The following is a 20,622-nucleotide window of genomic DNA, read 5'->3' on the forward strand; positions in this document are numbered from 1 at the left end:
TCAGCCATTAGATCAATGAGTGGATCAATGGAGGGAGGGGTACCACCCAGGACGATGCTCGTCCAGAACCAAAGGTTTCCAAGAATACCGACTCATCTGGAGAAGGGTCTTGGGATGTCCATTCCCCCTCTCTATTTCATTAACTCTAGGATGTCACCAAATAAGACAAATTCAGAGAGGGAGTCAGGGGAACTATCTCCTTCCTCTAGGTCTATATCTTCAGTGAAAGACTCTGGTGATGAGTCTACATGCTACCTCTTGTATGTCTATTTTCTGGGGACACCTTCTGGAGGTTCAGTAGAAAGGTCAGAATCAGATGAAGAACTGATGAAACAGACTTCCTCAGAAGCCCTTGGTTACAACTGTCCTTGTACGACTGGATTAAGGTGAAGAAGCAGAATGCAGACAGGGTTTGGGTGTCACCAGATTAGTTGAAGCTACCGTGTCTTTGGAAGTTGCCAAAACCCTTTCAAATACTTCAAAAGCCAAGGCTGCTATTGGTGCCGATGATTCCCTCTGCTCCGAAGAGGAGATAGAAACCTCAGCATCAACACAGCCTGGTCTCAAAGTGGACCTAGGATCCATGCTATCTCAGGCCGAAAACCCAAGGGGAAGAGACAGCGCTAAGAACTGTGGCATTGATTCACTCCCTTGGTGCTCAGCTTTGACTCAGAGTCTCTTCTTGATCCGATGGTACTGGAGTCAGGAGAGACTGGGATACAGTCGACGTCGAAGACGCAAGAAGTTCTGGCACCAACAAAGGAGCTACGGTTCCAATCGGATCTAAAAACCCAAAGCCAAGGGCTGGATCAGTATTGTATGGGGGCGGTGGCCAACACTCGGTATTTTTTCATGGGGTGGTGCTGGGATAACCCCAAGCTGCATCTGAATACTCAGAAATTTCCTCATCATCCTGTTAATGACAAGCTCTGTTAGACTTCTAGATGATCAAGAGGATGATGCTACTGAAGGAAGTTGAGAATATATTTTCCCCTTGAAAGATGAGTGATTGGAGTCTGGAACTCACCTTTCCTGGTGAGTAGCTGGGTCTAGGAGATGGAGATTGGGGTCGAGTTGTACAAAAATTCCAATCTTCTAGGAATCTTTGATTCATTACTGACTGATGTTGATGGTTCTGGAGATCTCTTTTTCGTAAATTTTGAAGGAGATTTGCTCTTTTCTTTTTCTCTTCTATTTACTTTACCTTTCTCTTGATACTTCGACTTTTATTTCTCTTTTTTTGAAAGGGAGCACGGTGAAGGGGTAGCCCCTGTCTGTGCCAGATGGAGCCCCTTTAACATTAATTTGTCCCTTCTAGTCTAGAGGGATCTAGCACTAAAGGCCACACATGATTGACATTCTATGTCCAGGTGAGAGGCATAGAGGCAGTAGACGCATTTACAGTGAGGGTCCTGAGGAAGTAACTTACACCCACACTCCACAAACACGTTTTAAATCCTGATGTTTCTGACATTACAGAATCAATATACAGCAAACAAATGGACCATAAATTACAGTGAACTAAGCCTCAGGTGTAGTAACTCAGAAAACAAAAAAACAAAACTCAGGTTTACAAACTCACCTAGTAACTTTTTAATGTCCAACACATTAAAAAGTTATTACTTGCATTTCTAAGCCTGAGTTTTGTTTTTTATTACAGAATCAACGACACCTTTAGAAAAAACTGGAAAATATGAAAATACACTAATATCTAGTAAGGAAGAATCTGAAAAATACCATATTTAGAAAATACACTGTTAAGAAAAGGTCTAAAATCTACCAAGAAAACTACTAGCTATATCAACAGAATAACTACAATAATAATAATAATAATAATAATATTTATTGACTGACTAAATTCTAGCTAAAAGAAAAGCTATGAGAGACAAAATAGTAAGTTAAAAACTCTCACGGTAGGAGAAGACTGTAGATATCCAAAAAAAAAAAAAAACAGAAAAATCCTACTTGATTCGCTGAGAGCTCTCCACATGTCAAAACGAGATAGGAGTATCAGAGATGCAACCTAAGGAATTATGGTTAGGGGAGAAGCTTGCGCTCTGGAGCCAATAAGCTTTGAGATCTGCACAGAGGTTGGATCCCATCACATCTGACAACCCACATCTTACACCAATAGTATTAGGAGCAAACCAATTGGACTTGCAGAACCATGGTTTCTTCCCTCCCTTCTGGTTTTTGGAAAATGTCCTCTTGGGGGGGGGGGGGGTTGAAAATCAGATTCCTACAGCAGACAGGTTTTTACTATCAAGTTCACTCCTGGATAGCATCTCTAACATTTGGACCAAACAGTTGATTCATCACAGGAGGTGTTAACACAGAACTGCATCAAGACGTTCAGCAGGGACTAAACGGTGGCCATCTATCAGTTAACAGACTTCTCCTCCTCTGCAGACAGGGACCTTGAGAGATCTGGAGAACTCTTTGGTCAAATCCTTCTGGAAGTGTGCAACACAAGCCAAATAATTTAGCATCCTGGGTGTAAAGGCTCTGAAGCATAGACTTACTTCCCAAACCTCTCAGTGCCCATGACTCCCTGTTAGGGAGATGGACAGTGGAACTCTCTTTCTTGGTATCCACCATCACCACAGAATCAAGTGTAGGACCCATGGTTCAATAAAGACAGTCTTTTGGGAGCAAACAATGAATTTGTCAGGTTAACATGGGACTGGCTCTGCCACATCCAGTTCCTTTCATGCCTACTTAGAGATTAAATCTCATCCGCAGGATGGGACCACCCAAGAAAAAGACTGGCTAGCCCCAAAAGCCTTGAGAAATAGTGACTCCTCTTGGGATAAAGCTTCTGAGAACCACCCCTATTTCTGTCTGAGCAGTTTGCAGGATTTCACTGAATGAAACATCCTGGGGGGGGGGGGTCTGGTGGAACCCTTCCCCTCATCAAAGGCAGTATCTTCAGTTAAGGAATCCTGGGATAACTCATTCTATCTCCTTTTGTATGCATGCTTCTGCTGAACCTCCCCAGTGGGATGTTCCCGGGAGGACTCAAAAGCTGATTGGGGGTCTTTGATGTGGACGGACTCAAGGCTTTTAGGGGCTGGCTGTCCTGACAGCATAGAAAGAGCAGGATTAGAACCCATATAAATTCTATGGGGGAGGGATGGATCCAAGCCTGAGAGGAAAGTCCACTTCTTAGGAGGACAGAGCACTTTCTTGAATGCAGAGCTCAAGCCAAGACTAAAATCCCCTCCTATAGGAGCAGTTGCACACAAAAGGATTGGTCTCAAAGTCCTACTTGGCTTGGCACTGAAGCTGAATGCTTGAGCCAAGCTGCCAGCGCTGACACCCAAAATTGAAGGGATGGCTCCAGGAACCTCAGAGCTAAGGCTAGCATCCAGGTCCAATGGTGGCATCACGGTTCCAAAATCCATCGAGGTCCAAGCCACTCAGCACCGAACAGATCAGAGATGTTACCAGAGTTGACAAAGACCAGTATCTTCAGATCCGACATTGACATACCCCAGGGAATGCCTAGAATCAACAGCCCCAAGTCCAGTGGATGAATTAGGGAAGGAGAAATAAGCTGATGAGGGGATGGAACCATGCCCCCAGCACTGATAGGGGTCAGGGCTAGAAGAGCAAAACCACATGGAAAACAGTCCAATAATGAAGCAAATACAACTGTCACAGATATGAGAACCACACAAATGAAGAATAGAATACAAAATGTATTCTCTCTAGGGCCTCAGTACAAATGCCTTCAAGGAGTAAAGAAAAAATCTCTGTGTTGCCTCCACATACATATTCCCAAAACACATACACTAATTAACTTAACAAGTGTTAATTACTAAATCACATATTTCCAGTTACACTCACTGTTCAAACCCATCGGTGTTACTGTGTTACATTTTAATATATGCAAGGTTTCTTTATGCAACAACTTATCTTTAAGATCCACATGTTCCTTCACCCTTGTACAAATATGTTCCAAAATACTACCTTTAAGAGAATCTGGATTACTGGAATGAAATTGCATGAAATGCATTCCTAAGAGACTATCAAGATGCTGATTCTTGATGTTCCTAATATGCTCCTGCAACCTAATCTTAAATGACCTTTGGCTCTCCCCTATATAAAACCATTCACACAAGCATTTTAAAATATACACAATCCCCTCAGTATTACATGAAAATTCTATATTGGGACAAAAATTAATACCATTAATCTTAGAAAATGTATTTATAATATATTTGCATACAGAGCACTTACCACATTCAAATGTGCACTTTTTAAAAGAAAGCTGCCTATTAAGCCTCTTAGATGGGGGAATAAATCTACTATGCACTACCATGTCAGCAATATTTTGTCCTCTCTTATAAGAAATGCATGGAAATTTCTTAATTAAGTTAAAAAGTTCCATGTTTTTTAAACAAAATGGGCCAATAATATTTCAAAGAATCTACTAATTGTTCACTCAATATATTAAATGTAACAAAAAATATGTCTTTATTATTAAGATTCGCACTTGCATCAAAATTAATCTTATGCCTATTACAGGGCCAACAAGACAATGCTACCTTCTCGTTCATACTGTTTACTACTATTATTATTAACTACATTTTGTTCTTTCACAATACGCTTGTCCCAAACCTTTTTCAGGGAATCTCTTACTTGTTCTTTATTATAACCTTTAATAAACATTTCTGCTGTACGCTGGGCCTCTTCCCCAAATTTTTCATCTTGACTATAAAGTTTATCTAAACATATAAGCTCCCCATTGGGGAAATGGAGAAATAAGATTAGGGGGATGGCAACTAGTGCCATACAAAAAGACATTCCTTTCCTTGAACATTTTATGTACAGATGCTAAAATTCTTCCACAATCCAAACCCACCAAATCTAAATCCACAAAGGATGCTTGTTTCCCCATTTGTACTCCATCAAATTTAAATCCAAACCTATTATTTTGAAGATCATTAATAAAATCATCTACATCCTCACAAGCCCCCTGGCAAATAAAAATCAAATCATTAATAAAACAAAAATATTTAATAGCTTTTCTTTTCTAAAAAAAGGAATGCTGATACCTCAAATTTATCCATTACAATATTCGTATACAGTGGGGAGAATGGAGCTCCCATTGTTGTACCTCGAATTTGGTGAAAAAATTAATCATTAAGCATAAAAAAAATAATTTTTAAGCAAAATAACAACTCATAATTAGATAGGGGACTATCCCCCAAATAATAATATAATTCTTGAATCCCATGAATATGTGCAAATATTGGTATACAGGCTTCTAACATCCATCAGTAACCAATATATATTTCTATTCCATCTTATTCCTTGAATTTTCTCCAAGAAATCTGATGTATTTTTAATACAAAATGGAATTTTGACTTACATACTGTATCAAATATTTATGTAAGAGCACCCCCAAATTTTGAAGAAAATATTTACGTGCTGAAACTGTAGGACGACCACTTAAATGGTCAGGGCCAGAAGAATCTGCAGCTGGATTTGGATCCTGCAGAACTTTCTCATCATCCTATCAACATCCACTTCTGACAAACTCCTGGAGGACTGAACTGAGTGAATAATTAGTGGGGGAAGGTCTAGACATCTCCTAGTGGATGGGAGACCACAGCCTGGGAGAGATCAGCTCTGGAGAAAAATGCGGCAAGGGAGGAGTAATGGATCCAATGAGAGTAGGTTCCAATGTAACAGTCAGATCCAAGGGCTTTGAAATCTTTGCAGCTGAAGCTGAAGAAGGAGAGCAATCCAAGGATGGCTCTTTTGGTTCGCTGGACTTCTCTTTATCCTTGGCTTCATCATGACTTTTCTCAACTCTAGATTTTGTTACAGGCTTCTTAGCCTAAGGAGAAATAGTACAGGACTTAGAGGAGTGAGAACTGGTAACCTCTCCCATGGAGGCAGGTAGGAGCCCCTTGATAACAAGTTTGTTTCTCCTCTTAACAAGAGCTCTGTGCCCAAACCAACACAAATTGGACACTGTTCATCCAGGTGGGTATCCCTCAACCACAGACACACTTGGCATGAGTGGCTGGATTGGTGATTTTGAGGTTGCAAGCCACACATATTTTAAAACTCAAAGGTTTATCAGACATAGTTGACAAATCCAGCCACAACAACAGACACAAAAACTAGCCAGCAAAAAACACTACACAACCATAAGGAGAACTCTAATTTCTAACAGTGGTTTACTCTAATTATCACCTCGAAAAGTACTCTAAATGCACAATAAAAAGTACTGCACTAGAAAACACTTCAATATTCCAAACACTAACTACCAAAGTTTCACTTACAGAGAGCCAACCGGTGAAAAATGGGATTTATAGAAATATATCCTGAAACGTAATTTTTTTGGGGGGGGGGGTGAGAGAAAAAAGAGTAGAGGATAAATCTCAGTGAAGAAACAGAGAAAATCACAATGGAATTTCACTTCTCTTGAAAAAACATGCCTGAGTAAGAGACCACATCCATTGCAAATGAACAGTAAACATGATCTGAGGTAATTCTCTCCCTGTAGGGAGTTATGGGTAAGGGGAAGAGCCTAAGAATTAGATCCAAGAGAGTGGCCAAAGTTGGATCCTAGCTGGATCCAATGACCTGACCCAAATGTTGAGGAAGAAGACAACTTCAGATCCGAAAATATAAACCATCTATTGAAAACATTAAATAGGGTCTGAAGTTTCTGTGAATAGGAATGTGATGACAGATGTCTTTGAGATTCATAGTCACCGAAAATAAAGTGGAAGGACTAAAGGGGGGGGGGGGTGGCTGAAGGGGGAACATTTTGAATTTTTGAATTTTGGGACTGTTATGAACTGATTGAGAAGAAACAGAACTGACACAAGTCCACAGGTTCCCTCTTGTTTGGATGCTAGAAATATTCTGGAATTAAATTCCTTACCTTGTTAAGATTTTGGAACTGGATTTCATAGATTCATAGATTAGTACTAAGCTAACTGCCCTTGCGAGCCATTTTAAGCCTAGCCAATTATCCCTTGTGAGATTCAAACCCTGCACCTTGTGTTTGTAAGGCAAACACCTTAACCATTAGGCCACCCTCCCAACCCCTATAGCACTTTGAGATAACATCTGGGATAAAATGGGAAGAAACAGATGAAACTGATTCTTTGTGTGTGAAGAAACTCCTAGGTTTGGAAGGAAAGAGTTCTAGTGCTACCTGTATCCTTTTTGAACTATTTCCAGTACCCTGGAATCTGATGTGATTCTATTCTAAAAGGGAAAATAAAGGGAAATAGTGTTTTCTAGATTGGGAGGATGGCCTGATGGGGTGGGGGATGGTGGATGAGTAGATAGTCATGCATTATTTTGGTATGGGGTGGAGGTTGGGCTCCACTCCCTTTTATCTCTGAATCCCCTTGTCACTTTTTCTTACACTGTTGTTTTATCTTTTTTTTTTTTTTTGCTGGAGCTGCTTATTTCCTAAAAAAAGGACTTGTACTTTGCGAATAATTCTTGTTGTATTTTGGTATGGAAAATTGAAAAATCTGTTTAACCCCTTGAATACGTTTTCCTTTTTTATGAAGTCATTTTAAGACCTCATATGAAGAAATGTGAATTAAAACTTCCTTGTCCAAGTGAACATTAAGTACCTGCTCCTTTACATTCTTCATTTTCAGCCAAGTATATCTGCACATAACAAAACCAGTAGCAGATGCCTGTGAAACTATGGATATTTTAGGGTATGGCTGGTTACTTGAGACACTGAAGAAATCATGTTAAGTATAGACGACATTCCTTCAGAATCTGGTAAATCAACAATGGTTTTACACACATCTGCAAAAGTTGCAAAAAGAAATTTGGTCATGTGAGCCAGACAAGACATTATCCTAAAGGCTAAGGTAGAAAGTGTATAAACTTCTTTCCCCATACTAGTCAAAACCCCTCCTATACTTGTCAAATGGAACTGGATTCAAAGTAGTTAACTGTTTAGAACTGGAGGTTTTGGACATTGAAACAACAGCAAGATCTGTAAGAGGGTTACAACATAGGAATGTGTGAGTCTGGGGTACTTTATAAAGCCTATAATGCATTTTGGGTGCAGTTGGCTGGTTATCTGGAAGGATACATGCAGAATTGAAAGCATCCACCAGAGTATCAGTGAACATCGGAAGGAAGGTATCTGAGGAAGTAGAGCCAGTAACCATTAATGAATGAATACGGGCTTTCAGCGATTCATTTTGAGGAATATGCTAAGATTGTTAAACTGATTCCAGACCTTCCTGGAGGTAAAAGATAAACAAATCTGACAGTAAGATAAGCAAATCTGGCAGTAACAAATGCCATGTTCCTCTCCCAGACAAAACAGGCTGTGTGGGAATCTTTATATGGCATCAGGCATGCTCCTTTTCTCCTAGATATAGAAAAATGTTTCTCACAGACTTGTATTCAAAAAAGGAAGTAAAGTCCCATAAGGGGTACATATCTGCCCAAAAGTTGAACAAGCTGGCCAATAAAACACTGAAGATACAGAGAAGAGCGAGCAGCAAGAAAGTTCTGATTTTTGGCACCTGTTTATCTTCTTTTATAACAGCATGCCTTTGTGCTTCCTTGGATGTGCATGGAAGATGCCCAAAAGTTTTTGTATACTAGCTGGATGTCTGATCCCCAGCAGGATATGCATCATATAGCTATATGCTATGGCAACAATGATCTAATGATGAACACTGTTCCAGTGGCAGTGATCAATCACTTCATTATGTCAAAAAAATCTTTTAAAGCACTATGCATTAGCTGACAAAGCACCTTAGCCTACTCTCAACCTTTCAAACTGACTGGCAAGGGTCTGTACGTGACTTCTAAGGCCTAATTAAAACTGTCAGTTCCAAGATTCTATAAGATGGTGAGCCTGTTAAGTCAATCAAAATACGTATAAAAATGTCTTCAGGAATACAGCTATCTTGGTTTGCCTTACATAATGTACTCACGATTAATATTTATTCTCCTGGTTATGTCACTCCACTTATACTGAGAACCTCCTACAACATATGAGCTATATATTTGTGTTCTCTCTCTTTCAGCCATAGAGGAGTTTTCTTAGTCAAAGCATCATACCATTTAAGAAGCAGGCACTTAAGAAGCACAAAGCATATAAGTGTAAGCAACGAACAAAACAATGATAGCAGTACTGAGTGCTTACCGTTTGTACTGATGCACACTGCTTTGTCTCTTTGTAAAGAGTCATAACCGTCCTGGCACTCCACACAAACACCTATGCTATCTTTTTTGTCTGGTTGCCCAATACCTTCAATCCTGCAGAATAAATGCTGTGTTTAGTAAAAGCTGCATTTATGGAACCATTTCTTAATTTTACATATTCTATGCCATGCAGTACTAACAGGATAATGGAAATTTGGAAATAAAAAGGCAGCTGAAGTGCAGTCTCTATTCTAAAAATCTATAAAACATCAACAAAGGGTGCATTTCCAAGTTGGTGCTAACCTCTATCTCAGTCTCCTTAGCACCTTAATGTTGGGAAATAACTTGTTTTCGATACTTAGGTGCGCTGCCTGTTAATACAGATCTCAGCAGGCTAAAACCAAGTAAATGCAGAAGCATAAGGCAAATAATCTATCACTAATTAGTCCCACACAAAAACAAAATACAAGGAAACTCTGAGGCTTCGCATTCTTTTCATATAATATGGTTTCATTTATTTTAGATAAGTGCTTATATCCAAAGACTTCATCAGATCAAACAGTGAGGAGTTTTAACTTTTACATGTACACTGTTTGTAACATAGTCTCATGGTGTAGGAGGTTTCACAGTTGCCCAAAGGACTGGCTTGTGGCCAATTGCAATAGCAAAACAGGGGAGGATAAAATCAGACTCAGGACTAAGTGAAAGCAACATTACAATGTACATATTGAATGTAGCTTGCTTCGTGGAATCTATAAGGTGAAAGGATAACGGCAGCTGCAAAACCACCTACTACATTAGTTCCTGTAAATACAAACATTTTCTTAATACCAATATAGTGACAAAAAACTGAATAGCTCCTGGTTTACAAAAGGTAATACAAGTGAACACATATATACATGCTATCAACTGCAACATTGCTGCATATAAATGAGAACTAGTGCCACACTAACACTCAGACACTTAGTAACTGATTCCCCAAGGTCCTTATGTTAACGTATAACATGATACTGCACAGACACACTGTCAGCTGTAGGAGTCAAAGTGCCACATATTTGGAAACTAAACAAATTGTACAAAGAACTGACTGTCTTGGCTATAACCGAAGCATACTATATTTTCCTTGGGCTTACTGCTACAGATCAGTGTTCTGTTCAGCAGAACTCAGAATTACTACTTAATTTTAGAATTTCCTCTCACAACTTCAGTATTTCAAGTGACTCTGAAAAGTCTGCATTTTTCAGACTTCTTTACAAACATTACAGTAAACCCTTTCTTTTAGCTATAAAAAGTGTTTTTAAGAACTAAAATTTTGAATAGAAACAGAATGGTCTTACACACATTTCATGCCATTCAGTCTCAGCTGTAAAAAAAAGAACACACAAAAAAAAAAACTATCTTTTCACAGTAAGTTTGCAGCTTCAGAGACACAACAGATTTATGGGCCATCTGGAGTAGAAGATGGGAATGCTTTAAACACCTTTCTATATAGGATTTTCCTGGGTCAGAAATCTTAAATGTAATGGGGTGTATGATGTGTAAGCCAGGTAGACAAATTTCTGAAGCAAATGTCATGTTATTTCATGTAAACTCATCACAGTGTACACTGAAAAAGCATTTATAACATTGACATTTCAAACAAGGCCTGAAATAACTAATTCATATTTCATTGTAAGCAGCAGTGTAGGAATTGTTTTGTATCAAGGAAAAGGTACTCCAGGACAAGGTGCATACATGGTGCACTTAACAGATTAACTCTAAATGTCTTCTGACTGGCCACTGCTTGACAATCTTTTAACAAAATGCATGCAAGCATACTACATTTGTCTGCTTATTTTCAATGAAGGCACAGATGCAGCATTAGAAATCTTTAACAGCTTGGATCTGTGGCAAGTCTAGATAAGTTTTTTTCCTTATGTTTAAACAGTTATATCTATTTAAAGGTTTGGCTATAAAAAAACAAACAAAAAAAAAACACTCAAGCATTTTTTTCAGACAGCACAGCGAGGAGACAAGCCTATAATCTGAAACCACCTTACTAGCAGAGAATTTTGGAGGGGGAAGGACAAGCTGTTTCCTTTCACACAACAGTGATAGCCTGAGAGACTGATAAATTAAATATACAAAGTTAAGGGTACACAGTAAAGGATGCTTTGTTTTATTGATTAAGACTGTCCCACTTACGCTTGTGGCCTGTTTTCAGGGGAGGCTCAAGGTAGTGTAAACACTGGCTCTAAGTGTTTTGGTCATACTGACTAATGTTGATGTGACACCCTGACCCCATGTTATAAAGTGAAAAGGGGTGTGGTATTCATACCAGTCTTGGGAAATCTGGACAGGGCACTGGAGAAAAACCCATACACCTTTTCAGAGTAAATTTCTGTGTGTTACACAAGACAGTGCAAGAATGGAATGACTCTGGATCAGAACATGGAAATAAAAGTTGGTAAGGAAAATAATGCATTAGAACGAATTATGTTCTAGTGACTGACTACACAAAAAAAATTGCATTAAAAGACAATGGCTTGGTTGATAGTGCAAAGTTACCTAGGGAAAAGTTTGTAGAATGAAAACTCCTGTTGGAAAGCATGCAATCACAAGATAATTTGTCTGTAGATGCTATCTTGAGAAGCAGTTTGCGATTCATGGTTCACAAGAGTAGCGCACTGACATGAATACTTCACTGAGTGAAGGCAAATCTGCACCCAGAAAGCAAAAGAGTTTTGCTGCAGCAACTATAACCCAAAAAGGTGAGCTATGATGCAGATTACTGCAAAAGATGTGTACACGTATATGTGATTTGGAACATGGTGATAAAGCCATTGGGCTTTACAGTGCACAAATGTGTTCTGTAATTCATATTAGGAAAGAAACTTTTTTACATGTTAGGTCATTTCAGCAAGATTCATGAGTTCTTATGGCCTTTCAAATAAAGCATGAATGAATTTGTGGGTGTATTTACCTTACAAATAACTATAGTCACCAGCCTAAAAAAGTTGCCTTTCCAATCCAGGACCAATAATATCAGAAAAGAGGGCACTGAGGTGTATTTGAATTAATAATGCTGTATAGATTATGAAGTTAAGGATATGAATGATGAAAGGGACATCTGGACTGGTGGGTGGGAAGTTTATATACTGCTACTTGTGAAAGTTGATAAACTGTGCTACTTGTCAAGTGTTATGATCAATGACAAGGAGGTGTCAAGTTATTGCAACCGACTGAAGTTGTTTTTTTGCAGGTACATTCAACATTTGATGGCTGATTGTTCTAAACAGAGATCAGCTCAATGCAAAGAAATTGACAAAACAACAAGAACTGTGAGTTTAAATGTAGAACATTTGAGATACATTTACGATCTGACAATCCAAATGCTAAACATGATGATGCATGATGTGAAAATGGAAATGAAATGGGAATGGATATAATGGGGTAAACAGCCGAGAGTGAAGTTTAACTTTTTGGACATACAATGATTGAATATAACATAAATAAAAGAGAGGGATTGCAAGTGTAAGAGCTGAATGATACTATTATTTTATTTGATACCCAAACACAGATGAAGTTACTTTAAAAAACATATATTCCCTATTAAGCACAGGTAAGGACAGTGAAGAACTGTCCATTCAAGATGATAAAGAGATTGAAACATTTAAAAAGAAGGGGCAGAAGAGAAAATTAATTCAAAAAGCATTAACCAAACATTGTTACCCTATAAGATAAGGGATAACACTAAGGTGGTACAACTGAAAGTAAACAGCATGTAAAATCATGTATACAGGTGGTTAAATTTGAAATGGTGTGAAAGTACAGAGGCTGATGTTATGTATTTGTTAGACGTACATTACATTTTAGAAAACAAAGGAAAGCTGTTTAGCTATTTCAAGTTCTATGGAAAAGTTAGGTACTGCTTATAATGAAAATGAAGTTAAAATGGACAGTAGGTCCCTTTGAATAATATGCAGTGTGTTTTACTTAAAATATGAATATTAATATTTTGGATGCTGTAACAACACAAACAGGGAAAGCTAATTTGTTGCATACAAGAGTAAAAATAAGGCCCATTAATGTTAACTGTAGTATAAAGAGAACACATTTCTAAAAAATTAAAATATGTTATGGATGATATGGCGGGAATGAAGTTGGGAGGTGTCAAATGCAGTTTAAGGGGAAAAATGAGAAAACTGGAAGTGATGGCTATAATGTCAAATTAAAAATATGATTCCTGCTTGTCTAGAGTGATGAAAAAAATAAGTTATGTACTCACCATAACGTTCCATGTTTGTACTCCATCTCGCCCTTCATTCTTACATATGGGTTCGGAGCCGATCCTCGGCCGATTGCAAAGCTCAAAGTTTCTTAGTTGGCTTGTGGCAAGGTATGTATCCCATAGTGCACTAGTAAAATCCCCAGATCTTGTTTGCTGCTAACTATAAAAGAGATAGAAAGATTATCCAGAAAGAACAACAATAATGAAAGGTCTCCACCCTACCAAAGGCAACACTATCCTGTCTTCAGATCCTGCCAGGACGGGGGTAGGAGGGTGGGTTCGTAAGAATGAAGGGGGAGATGGACTACAAACATGGAATGTTATGGTGAGTGCATAACTTCTTTATGTTCTGTAGTCCTATCGTGCCTTCATTCTTACATATGGGGAAGCGTCCCTAGCACCTTTATCTCAGGTTGCTCACTGGAATATCCAATTTGTAATGAGTAACAAAGGTATGAGGGGTAGCTCAAGTTTCTGCTGCACAAATACTTTCAATTGGAACTCTGGCTTGAAAGGCAGCAGATGTGGACAGGGATCTTGTAGAATGAGCCTTAATCTTGAGCGGGACGATACTTCCATTGGAGGAGTAAATAAAGAAAATACAGTTGGAAATCCAATTAGATAAAGTCACTTTAGAGACTGGCAGACCTAGTCTAGTTTCAGAAAAGGACACGAACAATTGGTCTGATTTTCTAAGTTTCTTAGTCCTATGAAGGTAGAACCGCAACTGTGAACATCAAGTTGATGAAATTTATATTCTGCACTGCTGGAATGATTAGGGAAAAAATACAGGCAGTTCGATAGTTTGGTTCAAATTAGTCTGAGAACAAACTTTAGGGATGAAGGAAGGATTTGTACGAAGGGAAACTCTGTCTTTGTAGAAAATCAAATAAGGAGGCTTGACTGACAGTGCTTGCAACTCTGATACCTGTCTAGCGGATGTGATAGCTACTAGGAACGGAATCTTCCAAGACAGAAACTTCAATTGACACGAATGTGCGGGCTCAAAAGGTGGAGAAGTTAGTTTGGACATAACGAAATTTAGATCCCATGGAGGTACAGGTTCCTGAAAGGGAGGTCTGAGCAAGGTAGTGCCTTTAAGGAAGGTTTTACATAATTTGTAGGACATCAGATTTGGCTCATGTTGTCCCAAATGAAAATTTGATATCGCTGCCAGTTGGACCCTAACTGTGGCAGCAGCTGATCCCTGACAGAAAAGTTCAGTCAAAAATTCTAATGCCACAGGGATGGATGCTGTGTAAGGATCTACATTTTTCTCTTTTGCCCAGACAGAAAATCTTCTCCATTTGCTAGCCTATAACTTCCTAATGGAAGGTTTGTGCAAAGACGTAAGGATATGGGTCACAGCAGGTGAAAAATCATGAAGCCTGACTAGGGATGGAAGTGGAGCAGCCACGCTGTCAAGTTGAGGGTGTGGAGGCAGGGGTGAAGGGAGCCTGATGTGTGTCAAGAGGTCTGGAATTGGGTCCAGAGTCCATGGATCATCTAGGAAATGAAGCCCTAGAAAGGGGAACCAAATCTGACGAGGCCAGTAAGGAGTGATCAGAATAATTTTGCTTTCCAAGAACTTTGCTTTCTGGATCACTTTGGATATGAGCGGAAAGGGGGGGAATGCATAAAGGAGTCCCAGGGGCCAATCGTGAACAAGTGCGTCTCTTGGTGACTCCCCGGAGGGGGGATAAGGGAGAAGTAGCTGCTGCATTTGGCGTTGATTGGGCTGGCAAAGAGATCGCAGCAAGGCTGTTCCCATTTGTGGAAAATCTGTTCTGCTACTTTCTGATTTAGAGACCACTCATGAGGCATCAATATAGCCCTGCTGAGCTTGTCGGCTATCACAGTGGTTGTCCCCGGGATATGCATTGCTACTAGAAAGCGTTCAGAAGAAATTGCTCACTGCCAAACACGAAGAGCCTCTCGATAAAGGGGGTAAGATCTGGTTCCTCCTTGCTTGTTTAGATACCATACCACTGACATATTGTCAGATTGGATTGCTATTGTCCCCAAGGGAAGAAAATCGTGAAGTGCTTGCAACACTAGAAGCACTGCTCTCATCTCTAGGACACTGATATGCAGGTAAGCCTCATGATCTTGCCATGTGCCTTGGACAGACCTGCCCAGATAATGCCCCCCCCCCATCTGTGAGGCATCCGTGGTCACAGCGGCAATGGGTTAGTGAGGGAGGAATGGAGTTCCTGTTGTCAGTTGATCGGGTTGAATCCACCAACGAAGGTCCTTTTTGTAAGACTCTGTTATGAGAATATGATGAGATAGAGGCAGTTGTTGGAGAGACCAGTGGGAAAAAAGAAGCCATTGAAGAATTTGCATATGTAATCTGGCTAGTGGGACTAGACTTATGGTAGAGGCCATGGTCCCCAAGAGTTTCAGCACTGTCTTTGCCTTGACTTTCTGTAGAGGAATCAAGCTGTAAATCTGTTGTCTGAGGTTTTAAATTGTGTCTGCAGTGAGATGAGCTAGCATGGCAACTGTGTCTATTTCTGTGCCTATACAAGTCACAAATTGAGAGGGCGATAAGGCAGACTTTTCCCAATTTATCGTAATCCCCAGCTGGGAACAGAGCTGGATGGTTAAAACCCTGGCTTGTAGGAGTAGTTGCCTGGTGGTGGTGGTCAGGAGCCAGTCGTCCAGGTACGGAAACACTTGGAATCCACAACGTCTCAGGTGAGCTGTCACTACTGCCATAAATTTGGTGAACACCCTGGGGGCTGTGGTGAGACCAAAGGGCAGAGCACGAAATTGATAATGACTGGCTCCCAGTCGGAAGCGTAGATGACTCCTCAATGCCCTGTCCATTTTTATACAGTAGTACGCATCTTGGAGGTCTATGGAGCACATCTAATTGTCTTTCCCTAACAGAGGGAGTATAGACTGTAGTGTTACCATCCGGAACCTGGCCTTCTTTATGGATTCGTTTAGTTTGCTGAGGTCCAAAATGGGCCTCCAGTCCCCTGTTCATTTTGGCACTAAAAAGAATCTGGAGTAAGTTTCAAATCCTATCTGTTCTGCGGGAACAGTTTGGATGACTCTCTTTGACAGCAACTTTTGAACTTCTATAGCTGCTTGATCCCAGTGATTGGGTGGAACATCAGGGATCTTCTTGGGAGTGGGGGTGGAAGAAAGAAGGGTATGGAGTATCCTCTGGTGATTATTCTTTGTACCCATTTGTCTTGGGTGATGTTTAGCCAGGCTTCTGGATACAAAGATAAACAACCACCGACTGGCTCCAGTGAAGCACATCCGGGCCCCACATCAGGAGCGCTGATAGGGTCGGCCTCGAAAGGAATCGCGGCCACCCTGGTTTTGCAGATCCCCCCCACCTCTAGGGTGACGTCTACCATTAGCTCTTCCACCTCTCCCTCTGAAGTAGGGATCACCTTGTGCATCCGGGAAAAATCTCTGGGACTTCTTGAACCACATTTTACCACCTCTCTGACCCTTGGGATATGGTCTAGAAGGGACGGTAAAACGTACTCCCATGGCAGAGAGAGTTTTCCCTTCTTGCTCGCACCTGGTGAGTGTATCTTTTACCTTTGGTCCAAACACAGAAGAACCGTCAAAGGGGGCGTTGGTAAACATAGATTTGAAAGGCTCCACAAAATTACATAACTGCATCCAGGAGTGTCTCCTAAGGGAAACTCCTGAACCCGCTGCCCTACTCGCTCCGTCAGCTGCATAAGAGATCAGCCTCATGGAGGAGTTCACAATGGAATTTAAGGTGGACAACTGAACAGTCACCTTCTCAGGGACTCCTTCAGTAGATGTACCTTGAAGAGCATCTCCTAGCTCCTTGAGGAGATCTCTCTGAAGCCTAGTAAAATGTGTGAGATAGTTCAGCGATCTGAGGGTAAAAGCTGCTGAAGAGAAGATACGCTTCCCGTATCTATCCATCGTTCTAGACTCCTTGTTCGGTGGCTGGACAGATGTAGAAGTCTCCGCTAGTTCCTTCTTAGTGGCCGCCGCCACCACCATGGCATCTATAGGCACACCATTGGTCAAAAACTCTTTCTCTTTTGGGGCCGATAGAAATTTGTTGGGTCTTCTGGGGACTGGCTCCACGGCATCAGGAGTTTCCCACACCTTTTGACTAACCAGGTCCATGAGTTCCTCAAAAGGTGGAGACACCCAAGAGGCTGAAGGCTGAGACCCGAAAGGCTTCAGGTACACTGACTCCTCATCAGAAGGGGTGACAGTGGGCCAGCTGCCTCTCTGCTTCAGGATCTCTAAGATGTCTACAAAGGAGACATCATCAGAGGACAACTTGGGGGACCCTTCTGACTCCTCGAGGTCAGTGTCTGAGGTTATGGACTCATCCGGGGAGTCTACATGCTTCCTCTTGCATGTCCACTTCCGAGGGGGCTCCTCAGAAGGGTATTCTTGGGAGGTCTCAGAAGACTGGGGGCCACTCAATGGGGGCTGCTGAGGCTGCAGGTCTCTGCTGCCAAGAGAGAGAGAAGGTGCTGAGACAGAGGTCGGTGCTCGATGGGGAGAGTATTGATACCCTTGTGCGGAGCTGATGATTGAGACAGCATGCTCCTCATCATCTTGAATGTAGATCTCTCCGGCTCCGAAGACAGCCCCGGTTCCGAGGAAATGGAAGTAGTCCTCGGCTCCAAAGTGATCGGCTCTTTGATGGATGTAGGGTCCGAGCTCACCCTAACTGACGCACCGAGAGGGAGACTTGGCACTGAAGACGTTCAGGTCCAAGCTTCCCTGTCAGGGCCAACCGGTGAGCTTCAGCTCTTAGACACCACGGACGGTGCCGAAGGTGTCGGAGTGGAACTTGGCTCCAGGGGGGCTGGAACCGTGGGTTCCACAACAAGCGGTACTGAATTCTCTGGCTCTGAAGGCCCGACTCGGCTCGGAGGAGGAACCACAACAGGGAGAATGGACTCAGATGGCTCCATAACCGAATGGGTCAGAGCCAACAATTTGGGCAAAGCAGATGACTTCAAGAATCTAAGCACTACTCTCTCTACATCCTCTTCTGAAAGGCTCTTGGAGGATCTGGATGACAGGGTAGGCGACCTGGATCTCTGTAAAATGGGAGATTGTAAAGTTGGGGAGACCGGCAAAAGCTCTCTGGACTGGTTCCATTGCAATTTTTCAGTAGTCGGTTCCGAAAAACTTGGGGCTGATGCTGTAGTGTCAACATCGACCACCTCAACTGGCGCAGAGGACAGTGGAGCCGAAGAGGTAGAAGCTTTATCCAGTTTTAATGTTTTCTGAGGAGGTTCAGACAAAATAGTTGGCGCTGGAGAATGTCTCTTGGCTGACTTGATCTTCTCTTTTCTTGATGAATGAGACTTGGAAGATGAAGAAGAGCTTGCTAAGTCCTCCTTGAAGGAAGGCTTGAGGAGACCTTTCAGAATTAATTTGTTCTTTCTCTCCAGAGAGAGTAGCAGAAAGAAAAAGTTTCCTGCAGGTGAATGGCTCTGAGGCAATAAACACAATTACTGTGACCATATGTAATTGACATTTTTTGGGAGCACTTAAGGCACTTTTTAAAACCCGAAGGTTTATGGTCTTTGGATTCCTTTGACATGACTATAATGAGCTCTATGAAAATAAGAAGAAGGGAGGACAAGGTCCTCTAACTTAAAACGGCCTAGCCCTGTTGGGAAAGAGACAAAGTTAAACAGAGGACTAGATCCTCTAACTTAAATGGACCTAGCTGTGGGAAAAAGAAAGAAAGAAAGCTAAGCCGGAAAATACCAGAATCTTAAACAGCAGGCAAACTATTGAAAATAGCAAACAACACTGCATGCAATATTAGTATAGAAAAAATGTCAAAATACAAGGCCCTAACACAAACGCGGACCTACAGTAATGTGAACTATATCAGAAACTAGCACACAGGATACCACACAGAGAACAAGGGCTCAATGGCCTACAAGTTCTCAAAACTAAGTAAATAGCAAAAAACACTTCTATAAACTACCTATGAAAAAACTATCACTAATATTAAGTATAACCAGCTATTTATGTCAAGAAATATCAGTAAATATACAATAATAAAGAAAAAAGTTTTCAACTTAGCCACGGCCAAGCAAGAAGCACTTCTGAACTCGTACACACGGCAAATGAGATCTGGGGATTTTACTAGTGCACTATGGGATACCTGCCTTGCCATGAGCCAACTAAGAGACTTTGAGGTTTGTAATCGGCCGAGGATAGGCTCCAAACCCATATGTAAGAATGCAGGTGAGATAGGACTACAAAACATGAAATGTTTTCTGCAAGGAGAATATGCCTTCTGCACTCCCTGATGTGAAGGATGTTCTTCAATATCCTCTTTCTCTAAGTATACTAACTTTGCAGAAGCAACAGCTTGGAGAAAATGTGATAATAGCTGGTATAGCAGGCTGTTCAGTTTAAACTTCTAAGTTGGTGGGACAGTGAAGGCACCATCTTCAGCTTCATTGAGCTGGGCCCATTCCAACTGGTATTGGGCGAATACACATTCTGAGTTATAATATGAATTGGTAGACATACATTTGGATGACATCAAACTAAAAAACTGGTGTTCTTTGCAGAGGTTATGGTTGTCCTCAGTCCTGTACTGTAAGACCAACGTTCTACCATACGAAAAGATATCTAGTGTGTAGGTCAGCCATTTCAATGACAGCCAGATGTGAAGATATGACAGCTGGCAAACGTGTCCACCAGCTCAAATAATACTCTGGTTCTTCCTATGCCATTCCACATTGATCTGCATGTGGTACAGAACATATGTGCAGAAGGAATCCTACTCGTATCTATTATTTATTGGTAACATGCCTAAAAGGGAGACATTTTTCACATAAGACAGTTCCTGCCCTCAGGATTCACCATAAACACTACTAGATGGGAGGGATAAATGCCGATTTTGTCCAGCATCTTCTCAGCTAGGAGGACCTAGTTCACTTACTGATGATGGCTCATTGTGATTACTGATGTTTAGGTAGGAAGAAGCTACACTCTCTACTGTTGAGCTCATCTGCACTGTCACTTGTTTGTGAACAGTCTTTCCCACCATTTGCCACCAAGTGGCAAACTAGCTTTGAGACTTAATGAAAATGAAGTAGCATACTTAGACCAACTAAAGAGACAGCAAGGATCATGCAGTGGCTCCAAAGGATCAAGTAAGAAAGCTAAGCTACTAGATCAGCAGA

The 20,622-nt window shown here is 41.0% G+C and overlaps 1 protein-coding gene across 1 annotated transcript in view; it reads right to left on the reverse strand.

Moving 5' to 3' along the window:
• Positions 1–20,622, reverse strand: part of CRLF3 (cytokine receptor like factor 3) — a 746,924-nt gene that overhangs the window by 84,324 nt on the left and 641,978 nt on the right. The window contains exon 8 of the mRNA XM_044068040.1: positions 9,164–9,276. Coding sequence (XP_043923975.1) covers positions 9,164–9,276 — 113 coding nt within the window. The remainder of the gene's footprint in view (positions 1–9,163; positions 9,277–20,622) is intronic.

Source organism: Protopterus annectens, chromosome 4.part0 (genome assembly GCF_019279795.1).
Source record: "Protopterus annectens isolate FY-2018-M chromosome 4.part0, PAN1.0, whole genome shotgun sequence".
In the NCBI taxonomy this organism is placed as follows: domain Eukaryota; kingdom Metazoa; phylum Chordata; order Ceratodontiformes; family Protopteridae; genus Protopterus; species Protopterus annectens.